The sequence below is a fragment of the Cnephaeus nilssonii genome (assembly GCF_951640355.1).
Source record: "Cnephaeus nilssonii genome assembly, chromosome: 13".
NCBI lineage: Eukaryota > Metazoa > Chordata > Mammalia > Chiroptera > Vespertilionidae > Cnephaeus > Cnephaeus nilssonii.
In genome coordinates, this window is record NC_137084.1 from 3,971,390 (window position 1) to 3,993,523 (window position 22,134).

The 22,134-nt window shown below is 54.0% G+C and overlaps 2 protein-coding genes across 3 annotated transcripts in view; both read right to left on the reverse strand.

Annotated features, from left to right (window-relative positions):
• Positions 1-11,465, reverse strand: part of LOC307109906 (uncharacterized protein) — a 29,509-nt gene extending 18,044 nt beyond the window's left edge. For both annotated transcript variants that reach the window (XM_079788869.1, XM_079788868.1), the window contains exons 1-7: positions 11,361-11,465; positions 9,000-9,108; positions 8,159-8,409; positions 5,846-5,954; positions 4,051-4,301; positions 1,605-1,713; positions 773-1,023 (exon numbers count right to left, since the gene is read on the reverse strand). In XM_079788869.1, coding sequence (XP_079644995.1) covers positions 773-1,023; positions 1,605-1,713; positions 4,051-4,301; positions 5,846-5,954; positions 8,159-8,409; positions 9,000-9,108; positions 11,361-11,438 — 1,158 coding nt within the window. In that variant the 5' untranslated portion in view covers positions 11,439-11,465. The remainder of the gene's footprint in view (positions 1-772; positions 1,024-1,604; positions 1,714-4,050; positions 4,302-5,845; positions 5,955-8,158; positions 8,410-8,999; positions 9,109-11,360) is intronic.
• Positions 11,466-11,893: 428 nt separating this feature from the next.
• On the reverse strand, positions 11,894-21,801 carry LOC307109298 (uncharacterized protein; the record flags this gene model as incomplete). The annotated part of the gene is made up of 7 exons (XM_079787991.1): positions 11,894-11,901; positions 12,201-12,309; positions 14,556-14,806; positions 15,385-15,493; positions 17,582-17,832; positions 19,365-19,473; positions 21,724-21,801. The coding sequence occupies 7 exons, from the start codon at positions 21,799-21,801 to the stop codon at positions 11,894-11,896; spliced, it is 915 nt and encodes a 304-aa protein (XP_079644117.1).
• Between the last annotated feature and the right edge of the window lie 333 nt (positions 21,802-22,134).

Genomic DNA, 22,134 nt, shown 5'->3' on the forward strand with positions numbered 1-22,134 from the left:
CCCACCTCAGCCTGAACTCCAGACTCACAATCCAACTGCTACTCAACAGGTCCACCTGGATGTCTAACTGGTCACCTCAACACCCCTCATGAGCATCAATTCCTTAATTTCCCTCCCAAACCTCCTCCTCCCCTCATTCTCCTCCATCCAGGCTGCCCATCACCCAGTCACATGGGCTGTGCCCCCTGGAGGTGCTGTGGTTCAGCAGAAAGAGCCGGGACCACTGGGGATTGAATCCTGCTTCTGCCTCTTAACTCGCTGTGTGTTGGTAAGAGGGAAAGAGGAGAGCGGTAAGGCAGTGCCCATACCTTACATCACATGTTCTTGAGCTCTCACATAGGCCACAGACCTGAGCATCTCTTGCCTGAGGGCTCTCTGGGGCCTTAGGACACCTGTCATGGTGCAGGGCTGGCCCACACTTTCCCTGACAGCACACAGGGCATCAGGAGCTGCCTTTAGGGTGGGTCTTAGAGGCGAAGGATCCTAAAGGGATAGAGGAGCTCAGAACCCCAGAGGTCATCCAAACATCCCCTCCTTCTGCACATGGGGAAACTGAGGCCAGAGAGGGAGTGACCTGTTCAAAGACCCTGAGTGGATCAGGAACTGACCGGAGGTTTGATCTCAGACATCCTAACGCCCAGTCAGCAGGAGGCAGGGAGCATAATTTTGCATCATTCCTGGTAAGTTTTTCTTCTGAATCAAAGCCCTCTCCTTTCCTATCCCCCAAGCAGATGTCTAGGAGGGAGAAGGAGCCCCACACAGAGGGCCTTACCTGCCGGCTGTGGGCCTTGCCATATCTCAGATCAGTGACAAAGCTCTCACAGTTCCTGCTCAGATCACTGTCCTCCATCTCCTTACCAACCACCTCCTCCGCAGACCTGAGCATCTTCTTTATGGGCCGAGGTTTGTACAGGTGGTCCAAGTGGTTGTTGACCTGATAGGAGCTGTTTTCCACCACTTCCACAAGGAGCTGCCTTTTCACCACCCCTAAGCCGGTGGGGGCGCCAGCCTCAGAGTTCTCCCCTGGAATCAGACACACTGGTATCAGCAACTGCAGGGAGGCCAGGGAGGGAGAGAGGAGACACAAGACAGGGAGGAAGGGCCAGGGATCACACTATTGAGCTCTGGTGTCTGTCCCGTCACCAATGTGATCGGAGGATTCACGGACCTTACTCTTTTACTTAATGAGCTGTGATGACTTTCTCAAGCTCATGAACACTGTGATGCTCAGTGGCTGCTATTGTGCTCCATGATGTGAATGGACATCATCTAGTTGACCAACCCACCGTCATTGACCCTTCTCCTTCATGAGACCGGGACACCCAGTCTATTTTAATGAAATCTAGCCACTCGCCCAGCTAAAGGGCCGGAGCTGGAGAGCTCCTAATGCTGACATAGCCCGACTTCAATGAAGCTCACGGACCTCTTTCCCTGCTGTGTGAGGGGCTGTGAAACCACTGAGATGACCCCAAGGGACACGGATGTAGGGGGAACCCAAGCACTGCTTCAGGGAGAAACCACGCGGGTTCCAGCGTGGCATTTGCCTTTGAATTGTTCTCGTCATGTTAACAATTCTATGGAAAGTTACACTTTATGCCCCTTACCTGGGGGAGCCAGGTGGATCACATAACCATCGCCCACATACAGGGCCCAGTGCGAGGAGCCCATGTGGGAAACCTCAATCAGGTCTCCAGGCTTGGGCTCTTCACGAAACTGCAAGAGAACAGCCAGGAAGGTGAGACACAGTTCAGGGAGCTGCAGAGGCCCAGCTGGGAGTTGTGTTCGGCAGGGGATTTGCTTACTGATGCTCACACCATGGGTAGAATGTGTTTGTGGGAGGGCGGGGGGAGAGACTTTTTTCCTCTGTGGGGTCCTCATCCTGCTTAGCTTCTAGAGGTTACTCTGTGAGTAACTGGAAGCCTGGAATAATGTCCTTGAGCATTGGGATAGTGAAGATTTGTCCAGATTGTGTATGTAATGCATATGTATCTGTGTGTATTGTGCATGGATATTTTGTGCATTTCATGTACATACACTCAACTAGGATGCTGACATGCTTATGCCGGTGTATTGTGTATGTGTCTGGAGGTATTAACACCGCAGCCTGTATGTAAAACCCCTTCCCTGAGGCTGGGGCCCAGGCCCATCGCCCACAACATTGTCCAGGTGAGTCTGAGCTTCTCTGCTCTCACACACTGATCCTCATGTCTCCATCATGTGTTTGCCCTGGTTGTGCATGGGCCCAACACCCACCACCTCACACTCTGCCCTCCACAGCCCTGGCACACGGGCCCTTGAAGATACTGAACTGACAGACAGCAGGTGACAGCATCCTAAGGGCACCTGAGCACTGGAGAAGGCCCTACTGTTGTTGCCCAGCTTCCTGCCCTGGGGACAGGGCTCACAGTCACACAGCAGACTCTGCCAGCACATTTCCCCCCATAACTGCCACCCTCCCAAGCCCAGGAACAGCACCCACGTGCTCAGCTGGGGAAACTGAGGATCAGAGAGGCAGAGGGACTTGCCCAGGACCACTCAGCTGACAGTGGCTGCTCTGGGTCTTCTCTGCCCCGGCCTTTCCTGGTCCCCTTCCCTCCCTCCCTGCCTTATGAACTTCTCCCTGTTCCTCAGTGTCCCTTTCGGGGGCACCACAGCTTCCTTATTTGAGAATTTTCAGTTTATCTTCTGTTTGTGTGTGACCTCAGCAAACCTCCTGCAGCACTCACCCCAGGAGCCCAATCTGAGACCAGGGGCCAGCTTCCCTTTGCCCTCATTCCATGCCCATATCCTACAATGGTCACGTAGCCTGGAAGCTTCTCTGGAATCCACTTCTTTGACCATCTTTCCCCCATGACTTTACTCAGGGCCATCCTGTTCCTGATTATGTGACCCCACGTTTCCTGACCAACCCCCAGACTTCTGTCCCACCCACTCCAGGCCTTTGTGAGCCTCCATGGTGGGCCATTTTGTGGGAATAGGGCTGGATAGGGGAGGGGGCTTCCTGCCTGGGCTCCCAGGGCCAGAGCTCTGGGGGTGAGAGTGGGAATGGCTCTGTGGTCGGGGCTCTACCTGGGCTCCAGCTCTGCAGAGGGAGGTGGTGGCAGAGCTGAGGGGGATGATGGGAAACCATGGCCTCAGGGATCACTGTGCTCTGTGTACTGTTCCCAAGTGCAGCCTGGAAACTCTACCTCCAGCCCCACTCAGCCTTGAACCCCAGACTCACATGTCTAACTGCTACTCAAAATTTCTACCTATAAGTCTAACTGATCACCTCAAACACCCCACTGATCCCCAACCTTCTTCTCTTCCCCTCATTCTCCTCTTTCTAGGTTTGCCCATGACCCAATCACTGGGCCTCCAGCCCAAGAGGTGCTGTGGTTCAGCAGGAAGAGCAGGGACCACTGGGGATTGCATCCTTAGTAGCTTGTGGTGGTTAAAGGGCAAGGAGGAAGGGGTTATAGCTGTTCCCAGATCTTACATTAATGGGTTGGTTAGAGGAGAAGGGAGCACCCATTTATTCACATGAGGAATGAGGATCAGAGAGGTAGGGAGACTTGCCCACGAACACTCAGCTGGAAGGGATGCAAAGCGTCTTCTCATAAGAATCTTCTTGAACCCTTACATAGGCCACAGACCTGAGCATCTCTTGCCTGAGGGCTCTCTGGGGCATTAGGACACCTGTCATGGTGCAGGGCTGGCCCCCACATTCCCTGACAGCACACAGGGCATCAGGAGCTGCCCTTAGGGTGGGTCTTAGAGACAAAGGATCCTAAAGGGATAGAGGTGGCCAGAGCCCCAGAGGTCCTCCAAACATCCCCTCCTTCTGCACATGGGGAAACTGAGGCCAGAGAGGAAGTGCACTGTCCAAAGACCCCAAGAGGATTAGAAGCAAACCTGAATTTTGCGCTCAACACCTAACTCCCAGCCAGTGGAATCCCAAGAGCTCATGTTTGCATCACTCAGTAATTTTCTGCTGGCTAGTCAGACCTGTTACCCTGACCCCAAGCAGAAATCCAGAAGGTAGCGGGAGCACCCTAGAAAGGGCCTTACCCGGCGGCTGCGGGCCTTGCCATATCTCAGATCAGTGACCAAGCGCTCACAGTTGCTGCTCAGAACACTGTCCTCCATCTCCTTACCAACCACCTCCTCTGCAGACCTGAGCACCTCCTTTATGGGCCGAGGTTTGTACAGGTGGTCCAAGTGGTTGTTGACTTCATAGGAGCTGTTTTCCACCACTTCCACGAGGAGCTCCCTTTTCACCACCCCTAAACCGGTGGGGGCCCAGACCTCAGAGTTCTCCCCTGGAATCAGACACACTGGTATCAGCAACTGCAGGGAGGCCAGGGAGGGAGAGAGGAGACACAAGACAGGGAGGAAGGGCCAGGGGATCACACTATTGAGCTCTGGTGTCTGTCCCTTCAACAATGAGATTGGAGGATTCCATCATTTTGCTCTTTTGCTTAAGGAGCTGTGAATACTTTTCATGTCAATCAATGTTGTGATGGTCAGTGGCTGCCACTGTGTTCCATTATATGAATGGACATCATCTAGTTGACCAAGTCCCTACTATTGGCTGGTCCGTAGCTTATCCATTATCCATTATAAACAACGGTAGTAAATTGTATTTGTTCGTCTTTGCACTTGTGTGTTTCAGAAAGAGATCACAGTTGTTCTGGTCCCACTGGGTTTCAGACTCTGCTGTCCAAATTTCGTACATTCCCTCACTTATTCTCCTTTTGAACTTCATGGTAAAACTCTCATCTCCATTCAACAACCGATAGTGGAACCTAAGGCATCATCGGCCTTTTCTGGCCCATCACTGGCCACATGGAGAGGCCACACAGTGCTTCCAGCTGGTGGCGTCCAATCCATTGAGCCTGGAGCCCGCGGTTTGCTCTCTAAGAGGAGGGAGCTGAGGAGCACACTAACCAGCAGGCTCCTTTATGTGTGAGTCTCGAGGCTGATGCTGCACTTAGCCCCGCCCTTGAGGAAGCTCTGCCTGCACCCTCACACACAAGCAGGACCCGCTCCTCACACTCACCTCCCTGTTCCAAGCCTCCTAAGTGTCCTCTGGATTAGGGGGTTTCGCTTACTATTTGCCATCCATGCTGACAGTTTTCAACGCTGTCAGTGTGGGTGACAGCGCATGGAACCCTGGTCAGTTACAAGGAGAGTCTTGTGATCATGAGACGGTGTCTGTGCAGCGAGAACGCACACGCTTGCTGTCCGAGGTGTGGGTGCCATTGCTCTGCAGGGCACCAGCCCCTGTGCCTCCCAGTCCGCGGTCTCATCCCAGCACCTTCCTTTCCTGGACGGTAAACACGTGTGGGCCCTGCCTTCTCCTCTGACTGCCTGTCATCCTGCTTCTGCTCTCCCTGCGTTACATCAGGGCCCAGGTGCTCGTGTGCGTGTGTGAGACTCTCTGTGACATGTGACCTGGGAGAGCTGCTCCGTGGAGGGTGTTCAGGAAACCCTCTCAGGACGGCCTGTTCTGTGACATCCTCTGAGCACAGGACACAGCCTGAGAGGCAGTCCCTCCGTGAGACCGGGACACCCAGACACGCTTCTGGTTTAGAGAAATCTGTCTGCTCGCCCAGCTAATGGGTCCGAGCTGGAGAGCATCAATGCGGGCATAGCCCAGCTTCCCTGGGGCCCACGGACCTCTCTCCTTGCTGAGTCAGGACCTGATGGGCCACCGAGATGCCCCCAAGGGACACGGATGTGCAGTGAGCACCAGCACTGCTCAGGGAGAAACCAACGCGTGTTCCAGGGTGGCATTTGGCTTTGAATTGTTCTCCTTATGCTAACAAATCTCTGGAAAGTTACACACTTTCAATAACCTTACCTGGGGGAGCCAGGTGGATCACATAACCATCGCCCACATACAGGGCCCAGTGCGAGGAGCCAATGTGGGAAATCTCAATCAGGTCACCAGGCTTGGGCTCTTCACAGAGCTGCAAGAGAACAGCCAGGAAGGTGAGACAGAGTTCAGGGACTGCAGAGGCCCAGTTGGGAGCTATAGCTCCTCCTGGGGATTTGCTTACTGATGCTCACTCCATGGGAAGAATGTGTGTGTGTGTGTGTGTGTGTGTGTGTGTGTGTGTGTGTGTGTGTGTGTGTTAGGGGGGCAACTCTTGAACCCTGTGAGGTCCTCACCATGCTATAGCTTCAAGTGGTTTCCCTGTGAGTAACTGAAGCTTGGAAAAATGACCTTGGAATTGGGACAGTGAAGATTTGTCCATAACATGTGTGTCTGAGTGTATTGAGCATGGATATGTTTTGTTTTCCGTGCACATGCACACACACTAGGATGCAGACATGCATATGCAGGTGTATTGTGTATGTGTCTGGAGGTGGTAACACAATAGCCTGTATGTAAAACCCTTCCCTGAGAATGGGGCCCAGGCCCATCCCCCACAACATTGTCCAGGTGAGTCTGAGCTTCTCTGCTCTCACACACTGACCCTCATGTCTCCATCATGTGCTTGCCCTGGCTCTGCATGGGCCCAACACCCACCACCTCACTCTCTGCCCTCCCCAGCCCCGGCTCACGGGCCCTTGAAGATGCTGAACTGACAGACAGCAGGTGACAGCATCCTAAGGGCACCTGAGCACTGGAGAAGGCCCTACTGCTGTTGCCCAGCTTCCTGCCCTGGGGACAGGGCTCACAGTCACACAGCAGGCTCTGCTGGCACATTTCTGCCATAACTGCCACCCTCCCAAGCCCAGGGGAAGGAAGCAGCACCCACGTGCTCAGCTGGGGAAACTGAGGATCAGAGAGGTAGAGGGACTAGCCCAGAACCACTCAGCTGGCAGTGGCTGCTCTGGGTCTTCTCTGCCCCGTCCCTTCCTGGTCCCCTTTACTCCCTCCCTTGCTCACCTCCTCCCTGCTCCTCAGTGTCCCTGCTCAGCACAGAATAGCGTCCTGATTTGAGAATTTTCAGTTTATCTTTCTGTTTGTGTGTGACCTCATTCCATGCCCATATCCTACAATGGTCATTAAGCCTGGTAGCTTCTCTGGAATCCACTTTTTTGTTCATCTCTCCCCCATGAATTTATTCAGGGACATCCAGTTCACGATTATGTGACCCCACGTTTTCCAGAACAACCCCCAGACTTCTGCCCCACCCACTCCTGGGCCTGTGTGAGCCTCCATGGCGGGGACACTTGGTCCTGACGGGGGTGAGTAGGGGAGGGGGATTCTGCCTGGGCTCCCGGGCCAGAGCTCTGGGGGTGAAAGTGGGAATGGCTCTGTGGTCGGGGCTCTACCTGGCCTCCAGCTCTGCAGAGGGAGGTGGTAGCAGAGCTGAGGGGGACGATGGGAAACCATGGCCTCAGGGATCACTGTGCTCTGTGTACTGTTCCCAAGTGCAGCCTGGAAACTTCTATCTCCACCCCCACCTCAGCCTGAACTCCAGACTCACAGATCCACCTGGTACTCAACAGGTCCTCCTGGATGTCTAACTGGTCACCTCAACACCCCTCATGAGCATCAAATCCTTAATTTCCCTCCCAAACCTGCTCCTCCTCCCCTCATTCTCTTCCATCCAGGCTGCCCATCACCCAGTCACAGGGGCTGTGAGCCCTGGAGGTGCTGTGGTTCAGCAGGAAGAGCAGGGAGCACTCGGGATTGAATAATGTTTCTGTCTCTTAAGCAGCTGTGTGTTGGTAAGAGGGAAAGACGAGAGGGGTAAGGCTGTGCCCAGACCTTACATAACACGTTCTTGAGCTCTCACATAGGCCACAGACCTGAGCATCTCTTGCCTGAGGGCTCTCTGGGGCCTTAGGACACCTGTCATGGTGCAGGGCTGGCCCAGACTTTCCCTGACAGCACACAGGGCATCAGGAGCTGCCTTTAGGGTGGGTCTTAGAGACAAAGGATCCTAAAGGGATAGACCTGGCCAGAGCCCCAGAGGTCTCCCAAACATACCCTCCTTCTGCACATGGGGAAACTGAGGCCAGAGAGGAAGTGACCTGTTCAATGCCGCTGAGTGGATTAGGAATAGTCTCAAGATTTCTTATCAAACATACTAACTGCCAGCCAGAGAATAATATTTCATCATTCGGGGTAATTTTTTCATGTGGATGCATAGGCCTCTCACCCCTACCCCCTGCAGACCTACACAAGGTAGAGGAAGCCCCCCAGAGAGGGCTTTACCTGCCGGCTACGAGCCTTGCCATATCTCAGATCCGTGACAAAGTGCTCAGAGTTCTTCCTCAGATCACTGTCCTCCATCTCCTTACCAACCACCTCCTCCGCAGACCTGAGCATCTCCTTTATGGGCCGAGGTTTGTACAGGTGGTCCAAGTGGTTGTTGACCTGATAGGAGCTGTTTTCCACCACGTCCACGAGGAGCTGCCTTTTCACCACCCCTAAGCCGGTGGGGGCGCCAGCCTCCGAGTTCTCCCCTGGAACCAGACACACTGGTATCAGCAACTGCAGGGAGGCCACGGAGGGAGAGAGGAGACACAGACAGGGAGGAAGGGCCAGGGGATCACACTATTGAGCTCTGGTGTCTGTCCCGTCACCAATGTGATTGGAGGATTCACGGATCTTACTCTTTTACTTAATGAGCTGTGACGACTTTCTCAAGCTCATGAACACTGTGATGCTCAGTGGCTGCTATTGTGCTCCATGATGTGAATGGACATCATCTAGTTGACCAATCCACCGTCATTGATCCTTCTCCTTTATGAGACTGTGGACACCCAGAGACGCTGCTGGTTTAGAGAAAGCTGTCTGCTCGCCCAGCTACAGGGCTGGAGCCAGAAAGCATCCGATTCGGTCGAAGCCCGTCTTCACTGAGGCCACCGACCACTTTCCCTGCTGAGTCAGGACCCCAAGGGACCACTGAGATGCCTCTAAGGGACATGGATGTACCATGTGCACAAGCACTGCCCAGGGAGAACCAACACGGGTTCCCAGGCTGGCATCTGGCTGTGAATTGTTCTCATCATGTTAACAAATCTCTGGAAAGTTACACTTTCAACCCCCTTACCTGGGGGAGCCAGGTGGATCACATAACCATCGCCCACATAGAGGGCCCAGTGCGAGGAGCCGATGCGGGAAATCTCAATCAGGTCTCCAGGCTTGGGCTCTTCACAAAACTGCAAGAGAAAAGCCAGGAAGGTGAGACAGAGTTCAGGGAGCTGCAGAGGCCCAGCTGGGAGCTACAGCTCCTCCTGGGGACTTGTTTACTGATGCTCACCCCATGGGAAGAATATGTGTGTGTGTGGGGGGGGGTGGGGTACTCATGTCCTCTGTGCGGTCCTCAGCCTGCCGTAGCTTCTAGAGATTGCCCTGTGAGTAACTGGAAGCCTGGAAAAATGACCTTGTGCATTGTGAGAGTGAAGATTTGTTCACAATGTGTTTGTAAAGCATGTGGATGTGTATATTGTGCATGGGCATGTTTGGTGTTGTGTATACATGAACACACACAGGGATGCAGACATGCATATGCAGTTGTACTGCGTATGTGTCTGGAGGTGGTAACACAACAGCCTGTATGTAAACCCCCTTCCCTGAGGCTGGGGCCCAGGCCCATCCCCCACAACGTTGTCCAGGTGAGTCTGAGCTCTGCTCTCACACACTGACCCTCCTTTCTCCATCATGTGTTTGCCTGGCTATGCATGGGCCCAACAGGCACCGCCTCACACTCTGCCCTCCCAGCCCCGGCACACGGGCCCTTGAAGATGTTGAACTGACAGACAGCAGGTGACAGCATCCTAAGGGCACCTGAGCACTGGAGAAGGCCCTACTGCTGTTGCCCAGCTTCCTGCCCTGGGGACAGGGCTCACAGTCACACAGCAGGCTCTGCCGGCACATGTCCCCCCATAACTGCCACACTCCCAATCCCAGGGGAAGGAAGCAGCACCCACGTGCTCAGCTGGGGAAACTGAGGATCAGAGAGGTAGAGGGACCCCTCAGCTGGCAGTGGCTACGCTGTGTCGTCTTTGCCCCGACCATCCTGGCCCCCTTTCCTCCCTCCATCCCTTGCTCACCTCCTCCCTGCTCCTCATTGTCACTGCCCAGGGCACTGCACTTCCTGATTTGAGAATTTTCAGTTTATCTTCTGTTTGTGTGTGACCTCAGCAAACCTCCTGCAGCGCTCACCCCAGGAGCCCATTCTGAGACCAGGGGCCAGCTTCCCTTTGCCCTCATTCCATGCCCATATCCTACAATGGTCACTTAGCCTGGAAGCTTCTCTGGAATCCACTTCTTTGTTCATCTTTCCCCCATGACTTTATTCAGGGCCATCCTGTTCCCGATTATGTGACGCCAAGTTTTCCTGACCAACCCTCAGACTTCTGTCTCACTCACTCCAGGGCCTGCGTGAGCCTCCATGGTGGGGCCACTTGGTCCTGTTTGGGGTGGACAGGGGAGGGGGCTTCCTGCCTGCGCTCCTGGGGCCAGAGCTCTGGGGTGAAAGTGGGAATGGCTCTGTGGTCGGGGCTCTACCTGGGCTCCAGCTCTGCAGAGGGAGGTGGTGGCAGAGCTGAGGGGGACGATGGGAAACCATGGCCTCAGGGATCACTGTGCTCTGTGTACTGTTCCCAAGTGCAGCCTGGAAACTTCTATCTCCACCCCCACCTCAGCCCTGAACTCCAGACTCACACGTCCAATTGCTACTCAAAAACTCTACCTGGATGTCTAATGGTCACCTCAAAACAACCGCACCTGAGCATCAAATCCTTAATTTCCCTCCCAAACCTGCTCCTCCTTTTCCCATCTACTCAATCCAGGCTGCCCATAACCCAATCACAGGGGCAGTGAGCCCTGGAGGTGCTGTGGTTCAGCAGAAAGAGCCGGGACAGCTAGGGATTGAATCCTGCTTCTGCCTCTTAACTCGCTGTGTGTTGGTAAGAGGGAAAGAGGAGAGCGGTAAGGCTGTGCCCAGACCTTACATCACATGTTCTTGAGCTCCTACATAGGCCACAGACCTTGAGAATGTCTTTCCTGAGGGCTCTCTGGGGCCTTAGGACACCTGTCATGGTGCAGGGCTGGTACAGACTTTCCCTGACAGCACAGAGGGCATCAGGAGCTGCCATTAGGGTGGGTCTTTGTGACAAAGGGAATTAAAGGAATAGAGGTGGCCTGAGCCCCAGAGGTCCTCCAACATCCCCTCCTTCTGCACATGGGGATACTGAGGCCAGAGAGGAAGTGACCTGTTCAAAGACTCTTAGTTGATCACGATCAGATCTGAGATTTGATCTCAGACATCCTAACTCCCAGCCAGCAGGAAGCAGAGAGCACAATTTTACATCATTCGGGGCAAACTTTTCTCCCAGTAGTCAGCCCTGTCACATGATGACAAGTAAACCCTGAGAAGATAGAGGGAGCCTCCAACAGAGGGCCTTACCTGTCGGCTGCGGGCCTTGCCATATCTCAGATCGTTGACAAAGTGCTCAGAGTTCCTGCTCAGATCACTGTACTCCATCTCCTTACCAACCACCTCCTCCGCAGACCTGAGCACCTCCTTTATGGGCCGAGGTTTGTACAGGTGGTCCAAGTGGTTGTTGACCTGATAGGAGCTGTTTTCCACCACGTCCACGAGGAGCTCCCTTTTCACCATCCCTAAGCCGGTGAGGGCGCCAGCCTCCGAGTTCTCCCCTGGAATCAGACACACTGGTATCAGCAACTGCAGGGAGGCCAGGGAGGGAGAGAGGAGACACAGACAGGGAGGAAGGGCCAGGGGATCACACTATTGAGCTCTGGTGTCTGTCCCGTCACCAATGTGATTGGAGGATTCACGGATCTTACTCTTTTACTTAATGAGCTGTGACGACTTTCTCAAGCTCATGAACACTGTGATGCTCAGTGGCTGCTATTGTGCTCCATGATGTGAATGGACATCATCTAGTTGACCAATCCACCATCATTGACCCTTCTCCTTTATGAGACTGTGGACACCCAGAGACGCTGCTGGTTTAGAGAAAGCTGTCTGCTCGCCCAGCTACAGGGCTGGAGCCAGAAAGCATCCGATTCGGCCGAAGCCCGTCTTCACTGAGGCCACCGACCACTTTCCCTGCTGAGTCAGGACCCCAGGGACCACTGAGATGCCTCTAAGGGACATGGATGTACCATGTGCACAAGCACTGCTCAGGGAGAACCAACACGGGTTCCCAGGGTGGCATTTGGCTTTGAATTGTCCTCGTCATGTTAACAAATCTCTAGAAAGTTACACTTTCAACCCCCTTACCTGGGGGAGCCAGGTGGATCACATAACCATCGCCCACATACAGGGCCCAGTGTGAGGAGCCAATGCGGGAAATCTCTATCAGGTCTCCAGGCTTGGGCTCTTCACGAAACTGCAAGAGAACAGCCAGGAAGGTGAGACAGAGTTCAGGGAGCTGCAGAGGCCCAGCTGGGAGCTAAAGCTTCGCCTGGGGATTTGCTTACTGATGCTCACCCCACGGGAAGAATGTGTGTGTGTGGGGGGGGTACTCATGTCCCCTGTGCGGTCCTCAGCCTGCCGTAGTTTCTAGAGGTTGCCCTGTGAGTAACTGGAAGCCTGGAAAAATGACCTTGTGCATTGTGAGAGTGAAGATTTGTTCACAATGTGTTTGTTAAGCATGTGTGGATGTGTATATTGTGCATGGGCATGTTTGGTGTTGTGTGTACATGCACACACACAGGGATGCAGCCACCATATGCAGCTGTACTGCGTATGTGTCTTGAGGGTGGTAACACAACAGCCTGTATGTAAACCCCCTTCCCTGAGAAAGGGGCCCAGGCCCATCCCCCACAACATTGTTCAGGTGAGTCTGAGCTTCTCTGGTCGCACACACTGACCCTCCTTTCTCCATCATGTGTTTGCCTGGATGTGCATGGGCCCAACAGGCACCGCCTCACACTCTGCCCTCCCAGCCCCGGCACACGGGCCCTTGAAGATGCTGAACTGACAGACAGCAGGTGACAGCATCCTAAGGGCACCTGAGCACTGGAGAAGGCCCTACTGCTGTTGCCCAGCTTCCTGCCCTGGGGACAGGGCTCACAGTCACACAGCAGGCTCTGCCCACACATCTTCCCCCATAACTGCCACCCTCCCAAGCCCAGGGGAAGGAAGCAGCACCCACGTGCTCAGCTGGGGAAACTGAGGATCAGAGAGGTAGAGGGACCACTCAGCTGGCAGTGGCTACGCTGTGTCGTCTTTGCCCCGACCATCCTGGCCCCCTTTCCTCCCTCCATTCCTTGCTCACCTCCTCCCTGCTCCTCATTGTCACTGCCCAGGGCACTGCACTTCCTGATTTGAGAATTTTCAGTTTATCTTCTGTTTGTGTGTGACCTCAGCAAACCTCCTGCAGCGCTCACCCCAGGAGCACAATCTGAGACCAGGGGCCAGCTTCCCTTTGCCCTCATTCCATGCCCATATCCTACAATGGTCACTTAGCCTGGAAGCTTCTCTGGAATCCACTTCTTTGACTATCTTTTCCCCATCACTTTATTCAGGTCAATTCTGTTCCCGCTTATGTGACCCATGTTTTCCTAACCCACCCCCAGACTTCTGTCCCACCCACTCCAGGGCCTGTGTGAGCCTCCACAGAGGGGACGCCTGGTCCTGACGGGGGTGGACAGGGGAGGGGCTTCCTGCCTGGGCTCCTGGGGCCAGAGCTCTGGGTGAAAGTGGGAATGGCTCTGTGGTCGGGGCTCTACCTGGGCTCCAGCTCTGCAGAGGGAGGTGGTGGCAGAGCTGAGGGGGATGATGGGAAACCATGGCCTCAGGGATCACTGTGCTCTGTGTACTGTTCCCAAGTGCAGCCTGGAAACTTCTATCTCCACCCCCACCTCAGCCCTGAACTCCAGACTCACATGTCCAATTGCTACTCAAAAGCTCTACCTGGATGTCTAATGGTCACCTCAAAACAACCGCACCTGAGCATCAAATCCTTAATTTCCCTCCCAAACCTGCTCCTCCTTTTCCCATCTACTCAATCCAGGCTGCCCATAACCCAATCACAGGGGCGGTGAGCCCTGGAGGTGCTGTGGTTCAGCAGAAAGAGCCGGGACAGCTAGGGATTGAATCCTGCTTCTGCCTCTTAACTCGCTGTGTGTTGGTAAGAGGGAAAGAGGAGAGCGGTAAGGCTGTGCCCAGACCTTACATAACATGTTCTTGAGCTCCTACATAGGCCACAGACCTTGAGAATGTCTTTCCTGAGGGCTCTCTGGGGCCTTAGGACACCTGTCATGGGGCAGGGCTGGCCCAGACTTTCCCTGACAGCACACAGGGCATCAGAAGCTGCCTTTAGGGTGGGTCTTAGAGACAAAGGGTCCTAAAGGAATAGAGGTGGCCAGAGCCCCAGAGGTCCTCCAAACATCCCCTCCTTCTGCACATGGGGAGACTGAGGCCAGAGAGGAAGTGACCTGTTCAAAGACTCTTAGTGATCACGATCAGATCTGAGATTTGATCTCAGACATCCTAACTCCCATCCAGCAGGAAGCAGAGAGCACAATATTGCATCATTCGGGGCAAACTTTTCTTCCAGTAGTCAGCCCTGTCATATGATCACAAGTAAATCCTGAGGAGATGGAGGGAGCCTCCAACAGAGGGCCTTACCTGTCGGCTGCGGGCCTTGCCATATCTCAGTTCAGTGACAAAGTGTTCACAGTTCCTGCTCAGATCACTGTCCTCCATCTCCTTACCAACCACCTCCTTCCCAGAACTGAGCATCTCCTTTATGGGCCGAGGTTTGTACAGGTGGTCCAAGTGGTTGTGGACCTTATAGAAGCATTTCCCCACCACATCCAGGAAGAGTTCCCTTTTCACCACCCCTAAACCGGTGGGGGCGCCAGCCTCAGAGTTCTCCCCTGGAATGAGACACACTGGTATCAGCAACTGCAGGGAGGCCAGGGAGGGAGAGAGGAGACACAGACAGGGAGGAAGGGCCAGGGGATCACACTATTGAGCTCTGGTGTCTGTCCCGTCACCAATGTGATTTTACTTCTTTTACTTACTGATTTTTCAAGCTAGGAATAATTTTTCAAGCTAATGAATATTTTGAAGGCCAGAAGCTGTTATTGTTCTCCATTTTATGAATGGACATTATCTAGGAGACCAATCCACCGTTATTGATCATTCTCTTTTATGAGACTTGGACCCCAAGATACATTGCTGGATTAATCTCTATGCACACCCAGCTGAAGGGCACGGACCTGGAGAGTTCCAATGCTGATGAAGCCCAGCTTTGCCGAGGCTCATGGACCTCTTACCCTGCTGTGAGTGGACCCGAGGGACCACTGAGATGCCTCCAAGGATCAGGGACAAAGGTGAGGTCAAGCACAGCTCAGGGAGAAACCAACACTGGTTTCCCAGGGTGGCATTTGGCTTTGAATTGTTCTCATCAGGTTAACAAATCTCTGGAAAGTTACACTTTCAACCCCCTTACCTGAGGGAGCCAGGTGGATCACATAACCATCTCCCACATAGAGGGCCCAGTGTGAGTTGAAAAATCGAAAAATCTCAATCAGGTCTCCAGGCTTGGGGTCTTCACGAAACTGCAAGAGAACAGCCAGGAAGGTGATTTCAGGGCAGCAGCAGAGACCCGGGCTAAGAGCTGCAGCTCCGCCTAGGGATTTGCGTACTGATGCTCACCCCATAGGAAGCACGTCTGTGTGTGTGTGTGGGGGGGGGGTGTGCAGGGTGCGGGGGGAGAGACTCATATCCCCTGTGTGGTCCTCAGCCTGCTGTAGCTTCTTGAGGTTTCCCTGCGAGTAACTGGAAGCCTGGAAAACTGACCTTGTGCATTGGGAGAGTGAAGATTTGTCCAGAATGTGTGTGCAAGGCATGGGTGTGTATCTGTGTTTATTGTGCATGGATATGTTGTATGTTGCATGTACATGCACACACTAGGATGCAGACATGCATATACAGGTGTATTGTGTGTGTGTGTCTGGAGGGTGGTAATACAAAAGCCTGTATGTAAAACCCCTTCCCTGAGAATGGGGCCCAGGCCCATCCCCCACAACATTGTCCAGGTGAGTCTGAGCTTCTCTGCTCCCACACCCTGACCCTCATGTTTCCATCATGTGTTTGCCCTGGCTGGGCATGGGCCCAACACCCACCACCTCACACTCTACCCTCCACCAGCCCCGGCACACGGGCCCTTGAAGATGCTGAACTGACAGACAGCAGGTGACAGCATCCTAAGGGCACCTGAGCACTGGAGAAGGCCCTACTGTTGTTGCCCAGCTTCCTGCCCTGGAGACAGTGCTTACAGTCACACAGCAGACTCTGCTGACACATTTCCCCCCATAACTGCCACCCTCCCAAGCCCAGGGGAAGGAAGCAGCACCCACGTGCTCAGCTGGGGAAACTGAGGATCAGAGAGGTAGAGGGACTTGCCCAGAACCACTCAGCTGGTAGTGGCTGCTCTGGATCTTCTCTGCCCCGTCCCTTCCTGGTCCCCTTTCTTCCCTCCGTGTCTTACCACCTCTCCCTACTCCTCAGTGTCCCTGCCCAGGACAGCTTCCTGATTTGAGAATTTTTAGTATAACGTCCTGTTTGTGTCTGACCTCAGCAAACCTCGTGTAACGCTCACCTCAGGCTGCCCAATCTGAGACCAGGGGCCAGCTTCCCTTTGCCCTCATTCCATGCCCATATCCTACAATGGTCACTTAGCCTGGAAGCTTCTCTGGAATTCACTTCTTAGTTCATCTTTTGCTCTTGACTTTATTCAGGGTCATCCCATTCCAGATTGTGTGATCCCACGTTTTCCAGACCAACACCCAGACTTCTGTCCCACCCACTCCAGGGCCTGTGTGAGCCTCCATGGTGGGGCCACTTGGTCCTGACGGGGGTGGACAGGGGAGGGCGCTTCCTGCCTGGGCTCCTGGGGCCAGAGCTCTGGGGCTGAAAGTGGGAATGGCTCTGTGGTCGGGGCTCTACCTGGGCTCCAGCTCTGCAGAGGGAGGTGGTGGCAGAGCTGAGGGGGACGATGGGAAACCATGGCCTCAGGGATCACTGTGCTCTGTGTACTGTTCCCAAGTGCAGCCTGGAAACTTCTATCTCCACCCCCACCTCAGCCTGAACTCCAGACTCACAGATCCACCTTGTACTCAACAGGTCCACCTGGATGTCTAACTGGTCACCTCAAACACCCCATCTGAGCAAGAAATCCTTGGTTTCTATCTGCAACCTGCTCTACTTCCTGTCATTCCTCTCTATCTACGGATAGATAACCCCATCCATCGTCCTCCTGTCCTGGAGGTGCTGTGATTAAGCACAAAGACCAGAGACCACTGGGGTTTCAATCCTTACTAGCTGGTATTGGGAAAATGGCAAGGAGGAAGGGGTTAAAGCTGAGCCCAGATCTTATATCAATTTGGGTGGAGAGGGGAGGAGGCAGCACCAGTTGTTCACACGGTGAAACTGAGGCTCGGGGAGGAAGTGCCCTGTCAGAAGACTCTGAGGGGATGAGTAGAAGACCTAAGTTTTGCTCTCAGAGGTGACTCCCAGCCAGGGGAACCCCAAGAGCCCATGCTTGCATCATTCAGGGTAATTTTTCTTCTGGGTAGTTAGGTCCGTCACCCCCATCCCAAGCAGACCTCCAGAAGGTAGAGGGAGCCCACCAGAGAGGGCCTTACCTGGCGGCTATGGGACTGGCCATATCTCAGATCATTGACAAAGTGCTCACTGTTCCTGCTCAGAACACTGTCCTCCTTCTCCTTACCAACCATCTCCTCCGCAGACCTGAGCACCTCCTTTATGGGCCGAGGTTTGTACAGGTGGTCCAAGTGGTTGTTGACTTCATAGGAGCAGTTTTCCAACACTACAACGAGGAGCTCCCTTTTCACCACCCCTAAGCCGGTGGGGGTGCCAGCCTCAGAGTTCTCCCCTGGAATCAGACACACTGGTATCAGCAACTGCAGGGAGGCCAGGGAGGGAGAGAGGAGACACAGACAGGGAGGAAGGGCCAGGGGATCACACTATTGAGCTCTGGTGTCTGTCCCGTCACCAATGTGATTGGAGGATCCCATCATTTTGCTCTTTCCCTTAAGGAGCTGTGAATACTTTTCATGTTAATCAATGTTGTGATGGTCAGTGGCTGCCACTGTGTTCCATTATATGAATGGACATCATCTAGTTGACCAAGTCCCTACTATTGGCTTGTCCATAGCTTATCCATTGTAAACAACAGTAGTAAATTGTATTTGATCATCTTTGCACTTGTGTGTTTCAGAGAGAGATCACAGTTGTTCTGGTCCCACTGGGTTTCAGACTCTGCTGTGCAAATTTCATACATTCCCTCACTTATCTTCTTTTGAATTTCATGGTAAAACTCTCATCTCCATTTTAGAACTGATATTGGACCCTGAGGCATGATCAGCCTTTTCTGGCCCAGCTCTGGCCACATGGAGAGGCCACACAGCGCTTCCAGCTGGTGGCGTCCAATCCATTGAGCCTGGAGCCGGGGTTTGCTCTCTAAGAGGAGGGAGCTGAGGAGCACGCTAACCAGCAGGCTCCTTTATGTGTGAATCTCGAGGCTGATGCTGCACTTAGCACCGCCCTTGAGGAAGCTCTACCTGCACACTCACACACAAGCAGGACCCGCTCCTCACACTCACCTCCCTGTTCCAAGCCTCCTAAGTGTCGTCTGGATTAGGGGTTTCGCTTACTATTTGCCATCCATGCTGACAGTTTTCAACGCTGTCAGTGTGGGTGACAGCGCATGGAACCCTGGTCAGTTACAAGGAGAGTCTTGTGATCATGAGACGGTGTCTGTGCAGCGAGAACGCACACGCTTGCTGTCCGAGGTGTGGGTGCCATTGCTCTGCAGGGCACCAGCCCCTGTGCCTCCCAGTCCGCGGTCTCATCCCAGCACCTTCCTTTCCTGGATGGTACACACGTGTGGGCCCTGCCTTCTCCTCTGACTGCCTGTCAATCTGCTTCTGCTCTCCCTGCGTTACATCAGGGTCCAGGTGCTCGTGTGCGTGTGTGTGAGACTCTGTGACATGTGACCTGGGAGAGCTGCTCCGTGGAGGGTGTTCAGGAAACCCTCTCAGGACGGCCTGTTCTGTGACGTCCTCTGAGCACAGGACACAGCCTGAGAGGCAGTCCCTCCATGAGACCGGGACACCCAGACACGCTGCTGGTTTAGAGAAATCTGGCTGCTCACCCAGCTAACGGGCCCGAGCTGGAGAGTGTCCAATGCGGGCGCAGCCCGGCTTCCCTGGGGCCCACGGACCTCTTTGCCTGCTGAGTCAGGTCCCGAGGGACCACTGAGATGCCCCCAAGCGACACGGATGTACCATGTGCACATGCACTGCTCAGGGAGAACCAACACGGGTTCCCAGGCTGGAATTTGACATTGAATTGTTCTCGTCATGTTAACAAATCTTTGGAAAGTTACACTTTCAACCCCCTTACCTGGGGGAGCCAGGTGGATCACATAACCAGCGCCCACATACAGGGCCCAGTGAGAGTAGCCGATGCGGGAAATCTCAATCAGGTCCCCAGGCTTGGGCTCTTCACGAAACTGCAAGAGGACAGCCAGGAAGGTGAGACAGAGTTCAGGGAGCTGCAGAGACACTGCCTGGGAGCTCAGCTCTGCCTGAGGATTTGCTTACTGATGTTCTCCCCATGGGAAGCATGTGTGTGAGAGTGGAGGGGAGGAACTCATATCCCCTGTGGTGTCCTCAGCCTGCTGTAGCTTCTAGAGGTTTCCCTGTGAGTAACTGGAAGCCTGGAAAACTGACTTTGTGCATTGGGAGAGTGAAGATTTGTCCAGAATGTGTAATACATATGTTTATTGTGCATGGATACGTTGTTTATTGCATGTACATACACGCACACTAGAATGCAGACATGCATATGCAGCTGTATTGTGTGTGTGTCTAGAATATGATAACACAACAGCCTGAATGTAAAACCCCATCCCTGAGAATGGGGCCCAGGCCCATCCCCCACAACATTGTCCAGGTGAGTCTGAGCTTCTCTGCTCTCACACACTGACCCTCATGTCTCCATCATGTGTTTGACTTGGCTGTGCATGGGCCCAACATCACCACCTCACACTCTGCCCTCCCAGCCCCGGCTCACGGTCCCTTGAAGATGCTGAACTGACAGGCAGCAGGTGACAGCATCCTAAGGGCAGCTGAGCATTGGAGAAGGCCCTACTGTTGTTGCCCAGCTTCCTGCCCTGGGGACAGGGCTCACAGTCACACAGCAGACTCTGCCGGCACATTTCCCCCATAACTGCCACCCTCCCAAGCCCAGGGGAAGGAAGCAGCACCCACGTGCTCAGCTGGGGAAACTGAGGATCAGAGAGGGAGAGGAACTTTCCCAGGTACAGTCAGCTGGCAGTGGCCGCACTAGGTCTTCTCTGCCTGTTCTTTCCTGGTCGCCTTTTCTCCCTCCGTGCCTTGCTCACCTCCTCCCTGCTCCTCAGTGTCCCTGCCCAGGGCACCACAGCTTCTTGATTTGAGAATTTTTACCCTTTCTTACAGTTTGTGGGTAACCTCAGCAAACCTCCTGCAGCGCTCACCCCAGGAGCACAATCTGAGACCAGGGGCCAGCTTCCCTTACCCTCATTCCATGCCCATATCCTACAATGGTCACTTAGCCTGCAAGCTTCTCTGGAATCCACTTCTTTGTTCATCTTTCCCCCATGACTTTATTCAGGGCCATTCTGGTCCCAATTATGTGACCCCACGTTTCCTGACCAACCCCCAGACTTCTGTCCCACCCACTCCATGGCCTGTGTGAGCCTCCATGGGGGACCATTTATGGTGACAGGACTGGAAAGGGCAGTGCTTCGTGCTTGGGCTCCTGGGGCCAGAGCTCTGGGGGTGAAAGTGGGAATGGCTCTGTGGTCTGGGGCTGTACCAGGACTCCATTACTCCAGAGGGAGGTGGTGGCAGAGCTGAGGGGGACGATGGGAAACCATGGTCTCAGGGATCACTGTGCTCTGTGTACTGTCCCCAAGTGCAGCCTGGAAACTTCTATCTCCACCCCCACCTCAGCCCTGAACTCCAGACTCACAGGTCCACCTGTTACTCAACAGGTCCACCTGGATTTCGAATGGTCACCTTATCACCCCTCATGAGCATCAAATCCTTAATTTCCCTCCCAAACCTGCTCCTCCTCCTCTTATTCTCCTCCATCCAGGCTGCCCATCACCCAATCACAGGGGCTGTGAGCCCTGGAGGTGCTGTGGTTCAGCAGAAAGAGCCGGGACCACTGGGGACTGATTCCTGCTTCTGCCTCTTAACTCGCTGTGTGTTGGTAAGAGGGAAAGAGGAGAGCGGTAAGGCTGTGCCCAGACCTTACATCACATGTTCTTGAGCTCCTACATAGGCCACAGACCTGAGCATCTCTTGCCTGAGGGCTCTCTGGGGCCTTAGGACACCTGTCGTGGTGCAGGGCTGGCCCATACTTTCTCTGACAGCACACAGGGCATCAGGAGCTGCCTTTAGGGTGCATCTTGGAGACAAACGATCCTAAAGGGATAGAGGTGGCCTGAGCCCCAGAGGTCTCCCAAACATCCCCTCCTTCTGCACATGGGGAAACTGAGGCCAGAGAGGAAGTGACCTGTTCAAAGACGCTGAGTGGATCAGAAATAGTCCCGAGATTTGATCTCAGACATCCTAACTCCCAGCCAGCAGGAAGCATGGAGCATAATTTTACATCATTTGGGGTAGTTTTTTCTTTTTGATGCAGAGGCCTGATACCGCCTCCCCAAGCAGACACCCAGAAGGTAGAGGGATCCCCCCAGAGAAGGCCTTACCTGCCGGCTGTGGGCCTTCCCGTATCGCAGATCCGTGACTAAGTGCTCATTGTTCCTGCTCAGATCACTGCACTCCATCTCCTTACCAACCACCTCCTTCCCAGATCTGATCATCTCCTGTATGGGCCGAGGTTTGTACAGGTGGTCCAACTGGTTGTTCACCTGATAGGAGCAGTTTTCCAACGCTACTGCAAGGAGGTCCCTTTTCACCACCCCTAAGCCGGTGGGGGCGCCAGCCTCAGACTTCTCCCCTGGAATCAGACACACTGGTATCAGCAACTGCAGGGAGGCCAGGGAGGGAGAGAGGAGACACAGACAGGGAGGAAGGGCCAGGGGATCACACTATTGAGCTCTGGTGTCTGTCCCTTCACCAATGTGATTGGAGGATTCACGGATTTTACTTTTACTTAA